This window comes from Ranitomeya imitator, chromosome 2 (assembly GCF_032444005.1).
Source record: "Ranitomeya imitator isolate aRanImi1 chromosome 2, aRanImi1.pri, whole genome shotgun sequence".
NCBI classification, from domain to species: Eukaryota; Metazoa; Chordata; class Amphibia; order Anura; family Dendrobatidae; genus Ranitomeya; species Ranitomeya imitator.
Genome location: NC_091283.1, coordinates 20,229,338 through 20,241,784, shown reverse-complemented (window position 1 = coordinate 20,241,784; position 12,447 = coordinate 20,229,338). Strand labels below are relative to the sequence as shown.

General features: G+C 45.3%; 1 protein-coding gene across 1 annotated transcript in view; it reads right to left on the bottom strand.

Annotated features, from left to right (window-relative positions):
* Positions 1 to 12,447, bottom strand: part of CHM (CHM Rab escort protein) — a 125,169-nt gene that overhangs the window by 66,236 nt on the left and 46,486 nt on the right. Inside the window, exons 5-7 of the mRNA XM_069746103.1 lie at positions 10,336 to 10,681; positions 738 to 854; positions 510 to 630 (exon numbers count right to left, since the gene is read on the bottom strand). Of these exons, the coding sequence (XP_069602204.1) occupies positions 510 to 630; positions 738 to 854; positions 10,336 to 10,681 (584 nt within the window). The remainder of the gene's footprint in view (positions 1 to 509; positions 631 to 737; positions 855 to 10,335; positions 10,682 to 12,447) is intronic.

Sequence of the window (12,447 nt, the reverse complement as noted above, 5' to 3'; positions counted from 1 at the left end):
CATTCATCATACCAGGTCTGGCTGTCACTTGAGGATAAGAAGTTAAGTGTTTTCCCACAAAAAGCTTCATGTCAAATAAATTGAAAAGATGAGTGAATTGATTCACAGATACTGGTCAAACGGTCATATCAGAGGCTCGTGGCCACTGCCCAGAAGCTCTGCTGGTATAGTAGCCCGTGGTCACTGCACAGAAGCGCTGCTGGTACAGTAGCCAGTGGTCACTGCACAGAAGCGCTGCTGGTACAGTAGCCCGTGGTCACTGCACAGAAGCCCTGCCAGGTACAGTAGTCCGCGGGCACTGCACAGAAGCCCTGCCAGGTACAGAACTTCCATTTATCTGCCTGGATCCCAGAAACGCCATCATTGCGGCGTGCCACACACAGGAATCTGTGCCAGGACCAGGGGACTGTGAATGAATTCCCTGATCTCTAATCAATGGATAGGAAACAGACATCAGATCTTAGAGCAATAGATCTAGTGATGAGAGATTGTTCCACATTGGACGGTACCTTGATATTCTTCTGGATGTTGCTCGTAGTCTGCACAGAAGGTCAGGAATTTCATCAGCGTTCTCTTCTCGATCATAGACAGCTGTTTGCTGGAGAAGACGTCGGCGCGAGAACACGGCACCTACCGGGAGAGGGGACATCCCGCGTTACAATGGATCATTTCGATGAATTCTGACTTTCCTTATTCTTGCTTCACCGACCTGACGGCTACTACTGCCAGTAACTAACCTGCTCTATCTTATCGTGGTGGTAAGTGAGGATTCGGGTGACGTTCTTGAATTCTGTGTAGCGGCTGACATTGGATTTTATCAGTAGATCGATTAACAGTCCACGAGAATATAGAAACTGCAGAGTAAAGAGAGTGACAGATGAGATGGGATCTGTACAGTGAAAAGGAACACGTCTGCAAGATATACAAAGTAATAAGGTAGAAAGAGACTGACTTACCTCCTATACACGGACATAAATAAGTACAAGAAATGTCATCCATCTGGCAACTAACAGTTCGGTAATTCCAGTAGTTCTATTCCAAACTAGAATAGTCCAGGATTCCTGCGTTCAGGTGCTGTATTTATGCACTGTGTTTGGTTCCGGTGCTGTATTTATGCACGGTGTTTGGTTCCGGTGCTGTATTTCTGCACGGTGTTTGGTTCCGGTGCTGTATTTATGCACTGTGTTTGGTTCCGATTCTGTATTTACGCACTGTGTTTGGTTCTGGTGCTGTATTTATGCACTGTGTTTGGTTCCGGTGCTGTATTTATGCACGGTGTTTGGTTCCGATTCTGTATTTACGCACTGTGTTTGGTTCTGGTGCTGTATTTACGCACTGTGTTTGGTTCTGGTGCTGTATTTATGCACTGTGCTTGGTTCCGATGCTGTATTTATGCACTGTGCTTGGTTCTGCTGCTGTATTTATGCACGGTGTTTGGTTCTGGTGCTGTATTTATGCACGGTGTTTGGTTCCGATTCTGTATTTATGCACTGTGTTTGGTTCTGGTGCTGTATTTATGCACTGTGCTTGGTTCCGATGCTGTATTTATGCACTGTGCTTGGTTCTGGTGCTGTATTTATGCAATGCGTTAGGTTCCGGTGCTGTATTTATGCACTGTGCTTGGTTCCGGTGCTGTATTTGTCTTATGAGCTTGCCTTTGGTGCAGTATATATCATGTGTCTTTGGTTGTTATGTTGTTAATAAAATGCTGTAATGACATTGGTTCTAAATGCATATTTTGAGAGTGAAACCGGGACTCTGTTCATGCTATGAGCCCAGCTTGGTGTTCTGTAAATGTTATGGTTTTGCACAGTATTTATGCAGCATGCCTGTTACTGGTTCTGTATTTATGTTATCAGCTTGCCTCAAGTACTGTATTCATTATTCTGATGCATTATGGATTTAATGAGATTGGCTAAGGTACAGTATGTTTGAGCTTAGTTCTGCTGTTTATTTTTAATAGCTTGGTGCTTGTACTGTATTTATGCATTGTGCTTGGTTCTGGGATTGTATATCAGGTTTTAACTTGCTTATAGTACTGTAATTATATGACGAGCTTGGTTATAATGCTGTATTCTTGCTAAAAGTTTTAGTCTGGTACTGTGATTATTTTATATGCTTAGTACTCTAAGTAGATTTGTTATGGATCTGTACTTATGTCATTAGCTTGCTTATGACACTATGCAGTGTGTTTGGATTTGATACTGCATATAAGTTATCAACTTGGTTATGAATATCTAATGTACTGTGCATGAACTTGGTACATTGTTATATATGCTATGAACTTGGTTCTGAAACAATTTGTTTACCATGCTTGGATCTTGTGCTGTATCTTGGTCATGAGCTTGGTTCTGGTGCTATATCTCTGCCATGAGCTTTGTTATGGTACTGTATCTATTATGAGCTTGGTTCTGGTGCTATATCTCTGCCATGAGCTTTGTTATGGTACTATATCTGTTATGAGCTTGGTTCTGGTGCTATTTATCTGCCATGACCTTTGTTATGGCACTGTATCTATTATGAGCTTGGTTCTGGTGCTATATCTCTGCCATGAGTTTTGTTATGGTACTGTATCTGTTATGAGCTTGTTTCTGGTGCTATATCTCTGCCATGAGCTTTGTTATGGTACTGTATCTGTTATGAGCTTGGTTCTGGTGCCATATATCTGCCATGAGTTGTTATGGTACTGTATCTGTTATGAGCTTGGTTCTGGTGCTATATCTCTGCCATGAGTTGTTATGGTACTGTATCTGTTATGAGCTTGGTTCTGGTGCCATATATCTGCCATGAGCTTTGTTATGGTACTGTATCTGTTATGAGCTTGTTTCTGGTGCTATATCTCTGCCATGAGTTGTTATGGTACTGTATCTGTTATGAGCTTGTTTCTGGTGCTATATCTCTGCCATGAGTTGTTATGGTACTGTATCTGTTATGAGCTTGGTTCTGGTGCTATATCTCTGCCATGAGCTTTGTTATGGTACTGTATCAGTTATGAGCTTGGTTCTGGTGCTATATCTCTGCCATGAGTTTTGTTATGGTACTGTATCTGTTATGAGCTTTGTTCTGGTGCTATATCTCTGCCATGAGTTTTGTTATGGTACTGTATCTGTTATGAGCTTGGTTCTGGTGCTATATCTCTGCCATGAGCTTTGTTATGGTACTGTATCTGTTATGAGCTTGGTTCTGGTGCTATATCTCTGCCATGAGCTTTGTTGTGGTACTGTATCTGTTATGAGCTTGGTTCTGGTGCTATATCTCTGCCATGAGCTTTGTTATGGTACTGTATCTGTTATGAGCTGGGTTCTGGTGCTATGTCTCTGCCATGAGCATTGTTATGGTACTGTATCTGTTATAAGCTTGGTTCTGGTGCTATATCTCTGCCATGAGTTTTGTTATGGTACTGTATCTGTTATGAGCTTGGTTCTAGTGCTATATCTCTGCCATGAGCTTTGTTATGGTACTGTATCTGTTATGAGCTTGGTTCTGGTGCCATATATCTGCCATGAGTTGTTATGGTACTGTATCTGTTATGAGCTTGGTTCTGGTGCTATATCTCTGCCATGAGTTGTTATGGTACTGTATCTGTTATGAGCTTGGTTCTGGTGCCATATATCTGCCATGAGCTTTGTTATGGTACTGTATCTGTTATGAGCTTGTTTCTGGTGCTATATCTCTGCCATGAGTTGTTATGGTACTGTATCTGTTATGAGCTTGTTTCTGGTGCTATATCTCTGCCATGAGTTGTTATGGTACTGTATCTGTTATGAGCTTGGTTCTGGTGCTATATCTCTGCCATGAGCTTTGTTATGGTACTGTATCAGTTATGAGCTTGGTTCTGGTGCTATATCTCTGCCATGAGTTTTGTTATGGTACTGTATCTGTTATGAGCTTTGTTCTGGTGCTATATCTCTGCCATGAGTTTTGTTATGGTACTGTATCTGTTATGAGCTTGGTTCTGGTGCTATATCTCTGCCATGAGCTTTGTTATGGTACTGTATCTGTTATGAGCTTGGTTCTGGTGCTATATCTCTGCCATGAGCTTTGTTGTGGTACTGTATCTGTTATGAGCTTGGTTCTGGTGCTATATCTCTACCATGAGCTTTGTTATGGTACTGTATCTGTTATGAGCTGGGTTCTGGTGCTATGTCTCTGCCATGAGCATTGTTATGGTACTGTATCTGTTATAAGCTTGGTTCTGGTGCTATATCTCTGCCATGAGTTTTGTTATGGTACTGTATCTGTTATGAGCTTGGTTCTAGTGCTATATCTCTGCCATGAGCTTTCTTATGGTACTGTATCTGTTATGAGCTTGGTTCTAGTGCTATATCTCTGCCATGAGCTTTGTTATGGTACTGTATCTGTTATGAGCTTGGTTCTGGTGCTATATCTCTGCCATGAGCTTTGTTGTGGTACTGTATCTGTTATGAGCTTGGTTCTGGTGCTATATCTCTGTCATGAGTTTTGTTATGGTACTGTATCTGTTATGAGCTTGGTTCGGGTGTTATATCTCTGGCATGAGTTTTGTTATGGTACTGTGTCTGTTATGAGCTTGGTTCTGGTGCTATATCTCTGGCATGAGTTTTGTTATGGTACTGTGTCTGTTATGAGCTTGGTTCTGGTGCTATATCTCTGCCATGAGCTTTGTTATGGTACTGTATCTGTTATGAGCTGGGTTCTGGTACTGTGTCTCTGTTATGAGCTTGGGAGGGAAGTGGTATGCATACATTTATTTAGTGGCAAATTAATTTACATGCTCCCATGGTTGAGAGCACATAAGTTAAGATCAATTGCGGTAAACTACAATCTATAATATAACGCTGGGAGCGTCACTCTGTCCGAAGCCTCTATAGACTGCGCAAGCGCAAGCGCCGGCGCAGTCTGGGCCTCACAGAGCGACGCTCCCGGGAGATCGCGGTGTGCGTTCACACTGAACACACACCGCGATCTCCACCGCAGAAGCAGGGACCGCCAGGAGGGTGAGTATCTGCCTATATTCACCTGTCCCCGTTCCATCGCTGAGCGGCGCCATCTTCCCGGTCTTCGGTCTGTGGCCTTCAGTTCAGAGGGCGCGATGACGCGCTTAATGCGCGCCGGCGCCGCCCTCTGACTGAACAGTCACGGCCAGGAGACCGGGAAGATGGCGGCGCTCAGCGATGGAACGGGGACAGGTGAGTATAGTAAGTGCTGGGGGGGCCTGAGCTGGCGGCGATACCGGCACCTGACCCCCACAGCGCGCCGGTGTCCCCGCCTGCTCAGGCCCCCCAGCACTCGGCGCCGAGCGGGTCAGAGGCAGTATGGGGACGCAGGATGGAGCAGCACATAAGGATGGGGACGCAGGATGGAGCAGCACATAAGGATGGGGACGCAGGATGGAGCAGCACATAAGGATGGGGACGCAGGATGGAGCAGGACATAAGGATGGGGACGCAGGATGGAGCAGCACACAAGGATGGGGACGCAGGATGGAGCAGCACATAAGGATGGGGACGCAGGATGGAGCAGCACATAAGGATGGGGACGCAGGATGGAGCAGCACATAAGGATGGGGACGCAGGATGGAGCAGCACATAAGGATGGGGACGCAGGATGGAGCAGCACATAAGGATGGGGACGCAGGATGGAGCAGCACATAAGGATGGGGACGCAGGATGGAGCAGGACATAAGGATGGGGACGCAGGATGGAGCAGCACATAAGGATGGGGACGCAGGATGGAGCAGCACATAAGGATGGGGACGCAGGATGGAGCAGGAAATAAGGATGGGGACGCAGGATGGAGCAGCACATAAGGATGGGGACGCAGGATGGAGCAGCACATAACAGTATGGGGACGCAGGATGGAGCAGGACATAAGGATGGGGACGCAGGATGGAGCAGCACATAAGGATGGGGACGCAGGATGGAGCAGCACATAACAGTATGGGGACGCAGGATGGAGCAGGACATAAGGATGGGGACGCAGGATGGAGCAGGACATAAGGATGGGGACGCAGGATGGAGCAGGACATAAGGATGGGGACGCAGGATGGAGCAGGACATAAGGATGGGGACGCAGGATGGAGCAGGACATAAGGATGGGGACGCAGGATGGAGCAGGACATAAGGATGGGGACGCAGGATGGAGCAGGACATAAGGATGGGGACGCAGGATGGAGCAGGACATAAGGATGGGGACGCAGGATGGAGCAGGACATAAGGATGGGGACGCAGGATGGAGCAGCACATAAGGATGGGGACGCAGGATGGAGCAGCACATAAGGATGGGGACGCAGGATGGAGCAGCACATAAGGATGGGGACGCAGGATGGAGCAGCACATAACAGTATGGGGACGCAGGATGCAGCAGCACATAAGGATGGGGACGCAGGATGCAGCAGCGCATGACAGGATGGGGACGCAGGATGCTGCAGCACATAAGGATGGGGACGCAGGATGCAGCAGCGCATGACAGGATGGGGACGCATGATGGAGCAGCGCATGACAGGATGGGGACGCAGGATGGAGCAGCACATGACAGGATGGGGACGCAGGATGGGAGCAGTGCATCACAGGATGGGAGCAGCGCATCACAGGATGGGGACGCAGGATGGGAGCAGCGCATGACAGGATGGGGACGCAGGATGGGAGCAGCGCATGACAGGATGGGGACGCAGGATGGGAGCAGCGCATGACAGGAAAGGGAACGCAGGATGGAGCAGCGCATGACAGGATGGGGACGCAGGATGGAGCAGCACATGACAGGATGGGGACGCAGGATGGAGCAGCGCATGACAGGATGGGGACGCAGGATGGAGCAGCACATGACAGGAAAGGGAACGCAGGATGGAGCAGCGCATGACAGGATGGGGACGCAGGATGGAGCAGCACATGACAGGATGGGGACGCAGGATGGAGCAGCGCATGACAGGATGGGGACGCAGGATGGAGCAGCACATACCATGATGGAGACAATATACCAATATAAATGCTCGCCACCCGGGCGTAGAACGGGTTCAATAGCTAGTATGATATATTTATATATGACATTAATATACTTTGTATGTGGAATATAGTAATTATATATAGCAGTAAAAATCGCGTTCTGTGTCACTATGTACCCCGGGCACAAGGCACATGGATCTCTGTCATACAAGCAGGGAACCAGTTGTAAAAAAACACAAGAGTCATCTCCTGCCTCTGAGCCCTGACATTGCTGCTAAATGCGGCCAGAGTAAATGATTTTTCTGACTAATCCATCCTCAGGAACTCAATTATGTCTTTGATTTGCAGCAAGACAGAGAGACTGATCACAGTGATGAATCGCGGAGGCAGCGGATCCTCTCGCTCTGAAAAGAGACATTTCTTCTCGGTTCACATCTATATTATGAGAAGAAAAAGGAGGCCGGGACCATTAATATTCATTCCCTCTACAAGGTGCAATTATTAAAAAGGTAAAACAAAGGATTTATAGGAATATAAACCATAAGAGCTAATTAAGTGGATGGGATCAGTCAGTTATGGCCAGCGGCAAGAAAAGAAATGTAAATATTAGATGTAATGAAGGCGGTAACTAGTCACCAGCGTCATTCTCCGATCTGCCACCGTAATGGAATAAGAGGAGGGGCAGGGGATCAGCCCGGAAAACAGCGCTGTCCCTTTAAGTAGAAGAATAAAATTCAACAAAAAGTTAATCATTTTTAATCTTTCTGCAAATTACAAAATATGAAGTCGGCTTGTAGGAAAGCTGGATGACAACAGGAAAAGCAGATATTACAGCTACGAGGCACAAAAGTACAACTGTTCAGTCATACCCGAGGCGAGAAAAATGGCTGCAGAACTAAGGAAGACGCTCCGTGCAGCACCCCGAAAAAACGGAACACCTCCGAAAAGCAAACCTAACTGAAGTGGGAGTGCAGCTCTGGAGTAAAATAAAGGATCAGTAATATAATGTATGTACAAAGTGACGGCACTATCAGAATAGTGAGCGCAGCTCTGGAGTATAATACAGGATGTAACTCAGGATCAGTAATGTAATGTATGTACACTGTGACTGCACCAGCAGAATAGAGAGTGCAGCTCTGGGGTATAATACAGGATGTAACTCAAGATCAGTAATGTAATGTATGTACACAGTGACTGCACCAGCAGAATAGAGAGTGCAGCTCTGGAGTATAATACAGGATGTAACTCAGGATCAGTAATGTAATGTATGTACACAGTGACTGCACCAGCAGAATAGTGAGTGCAGCTCTGGGGTATAATACAGGATGTAACTCAGGATCAGTAATGCAATGTATGTACACAGTGACTGCACCAGCAGAATAGTGAGTGCAGCTCTGGGGTATAATACAGGACGTAACTCAGGATCAGTAATGCAATGTATGTACACAGTGACTGCACCAGCAGAATAGTGAGTGCAGCTCTGGAGTATAATACAAGATGTAACTCAGGATCAGTAATGTAATGTATGTACACAGTGACTGCACCAGCAGAATAGTGAGTGCAGCTCTGGAGTATAATAGAGGATGTGACTCAGGATCAGTAATGTAATGTATGTACACAGTGACTGCACCAGCAGAATAGTGAGTGCAGCTCTGGAGTATAATACAGGAGGTAACTCAGGATCAGTAATGTAATGTATGTACACAGTGACTACACCAGCAGAATAGTGAGTGCAGCTCCGGAGTATAATACAGGACGTAACTCAGGATCAGTAATGCAATGTATGTACACAGTGACTGCACCAGCAGAATAGTGAGTGCAGCTCTGGGGTATAATACAGGACGTAACTCAGGATCAGTAATGCAATGTATGTACACAGTGACTGCACCAGCAGAATAGTGAGTGCAGCTCTGGAGTATAATACAAGATGTAACTCAGGATCAGTAATGTAATGTATGTACACAGTGACTGCACCAGCAGAATAGTGAGTGCAGCTCTGGAGTATAATAGAGGATGTGACTCAGGATCAGTAATGTAATGTATGTACACAGTGACTGCACCAGCAGAATACTGAGTGCAGCTCTGGAGTATAATACAGGAGGTAACTCAGGATCAGTAATGTAATGTATGTACACAGTGACTGCACCAGCAGAATAGTGAGTGCAGCTCTGGAGTATAATACAGGAGGTAACTCAGGATCAGTAATGTAATGTATGTGCACAGTGACTGCACCAGCAGAATAGTGAGTGCAGCTCTGGGGTATAATACAGGATGTAACTCAGGATTAGTAATGTATGTACACAGTTATTGCACCAGCAGAATAGTGAGTGCAGCTCTGGAGTATAATACAGGATGTAACTCGGGATCAGTAATGTAATGTATGTACACAATGACTGCACCAGCAGAATAGTGAGTGCAGCTCTGGAGTATAATACAGGATGTAACTCAGGATCAGTAATGTAATGTATGTACACAGTGACTGCACCAGCAGAATAGTGAGTGCAGCTCTGGAGTATAATACAGGAGGTAACCCAGGATCAGTAATGTAATGTATGTACACAGTGACTGCACCAGCAGAATAGTGAGTGCAGCTCTGGGGTATAATACAGGAGGTAACGCAGGATCAGTAATGTAATGTATGTACACAGTGACTGCACCAGCAGAATAGTGAGTGCAGCTCTGGAGTATAATACAGGAGGTAACGCAGGATCAGTAATGTAATGTATGTACACAGTGACTGCACCAGCAGAATAGTGAGTGCAGCTCTGGGGTATAATACAGGAGGTAACTCAGGATCAGTAACGTAATGTATGTACACAGTGACTGCACCAGCAGAATAGTGAGTGCAGCTCTGGAGTATAATACAGGATGTAACTCTGGATCAGTAATGTATGTACACTGTGACTGCACCAGCAGAATAATGAGTGCAGCTCTGGAGTATAATACAGGATGTAACTCAGGATCAGTAATGTAATGTATGTACACAGTGACTGCACCAGCAGAATAGTGAGTGCAGCTCTGGGGTAGAATACAAGAAGTAACCCAGGATAAGTGCAGGATCAGTAATGTAATGTATGTACACAATGATGTATACAATGTATAAGTCAGAATTGCCACAGAATAATTGAAAGGGGTTGTTCACATTTAAGGACATTTTTTTATATCTAAATGGATTTATTTGGGGCTGAAAAATTATGTTTGAAATTGGGTATCATTACAAATTTTGCACCGTTTGGCTTTTCCAGGCCTTTTCCATTGTTTTTCTGCATATTCATCTATAAGGAGTCTGTTGTTCTGTTGTCATGAATCGGCTTAGTGGAGCTCAGGACATCACAGATTAGTTTATAGAAAGACAATTACTACAGATGTAATGTAGCAATGTAAGTGAGCGCACAGATACTTCCTATCAGCTCACCTTGGAGACCAGGTCGATATTGAATCTCCTTCCTTCTCGGACAATATCAGAGTAAGTGACATTTCTCTGGGGCTCAGTCTGACTCCCCGTTATGGGGCCTGGGGGGCCGGGCTCCCCCTCACTGACATCACCAGCGGCACGATCACCGTCCACAGACTCTTCTCTGGTAGCGGTGGCTGCGATCTCCGTCTGCGGCTCGTCCTGTGACTCTACTGTAACATCAGCAATATCGACATTCTGAGAGGAGGTGGCGGAGCGAGCGTCCAGATCCTTGGACTCTGTGGTTAAAAGATCAGGATTTACACGAAGCGACCCAACTTCCTGAACATTCTCCGAATCTTCATTTCTAGAGGGAAAAAAAGCAGAAAAATTAAAACTTAACCTCAGTAATTTATATAGAGACCAGAAGGTAAATCACTTCTTATTAGAAAATCGCATCTAATCAACAACACAGAAAAGAAAAAAAACTATTATCAATTTTCACCACCAAAACACATTACATGCAGAGCTGTGCTCACTATTCTGCTGGTGCAGTCACTGTGTACATACATTACATTACTGATCCTGAGTTACATCCTGTATTATACCCCAGAGCTACACTCACTATTCTGCTGGTGCAGTCACTGTGTACACACATTACATTACTGATCCTGAGTTACATCCTGTATTATACCCCAGAGCTGCGCTCACTATTCTGCTGGTGCAGTCACTGTGTACACACATTACATTACTGATCCTGAGTTACATCCTGTATTATACTCCAGAGCTGCACTCACTATTCTGCTGGTGCAGTCACTGTGTACACACATTACTGATCCTGAGTTACATCCTGTATTATACCCCAGAGCTGCACTCACTATTCTGCTGGTGCAATCACTGTGTACATACATTACATTACTGATCCTGAATTACATCCGGTATTATACTCCAGAGCTGCACTCACTATTCTGCTGGTGCAGTCACTGTGTACATACATTACATTACTGATCCTGAGTTATATCCTGTATTATACCCCAGAGCTGCACTCACTATTCTGCTGGTGCAGTCACTGTGTACATACATTACATTAATGATCCTGAATAGCAGAATAGTGAGTTCAGCTCTAGAGTATAATACAGGATGTAACTCAGGATCAGTAATGTAATGTATGCACACAGTGACTGCACCAGCAGAATAGTGAGTGCAGCTCTGGGGTATAATATAGGATGTAATGACAGAAAAACGACTGGCACATCCAAACTAGTGTGAATAGGTGCATACCAGGAGCAGCTACCTCCATATACAATATACAAAGAAAGGTTGCACTCTATCGTGTCAAAGCATGTCGAATATGAAATACATGAAATATGAATAGCAAAATGGCTTTTTGAACATTAGGAAAAATATTTATGAGATGCTTTGCACAGAATTTGGCCAAATAGTGTGAGCCCATCAACCATCGTCAAGGTGGTCTCATTAATCTGGTTCCGGCCAACCCATATATGTGGCTTTGCTGAGAGACGTGTCCATATTCACTCATGCATACAGACATTGGCCTTCGGTAAGTGTTCACATTTGGACAGCAATGTCAGGGAGCCATAAGATTAATGAGACCACCTTGACGATGGTTGATGGGCTCACACTATTTGGCCAAATTCTGTGCAAAGCGTCTCAAATATTTTTCCTAATGTTTAAAAAGCCATTTTGCTATTCATATTTCACGTATTTCATATTCGACATGCTTTGACACGATAGCGTGCAGCCTTTCTTTGTATATAATATAGGGTGTAAGTCGGGATGTGTTTCACTGACAGTAAGGAGAGATATGTAAAATGAGAAGAAGCTAAAACACAAAGTTGGTTGGGAAGTTGCAGACATTTGTGGTCTTGCTGTGGCCCTCTTAGTGAAGTTGGCGGATTGTGACATAACGGCAGACAATGGCGCGGTCTCCGCTCTATAAACAATCTGTTGTCAGTCCTGTGTTTACACATCACACAACAGGTAAGGGCAGAATCCGAGGACACTGTGCCGGGGGTGCCGCCGCCGCCGCGCTCAGCCACACGGAACATGCTGGAAACAACAAACTCAGGACACCCGAGTGTTAGCGGAGCGGCAGCACAGTGATCGCCCCCC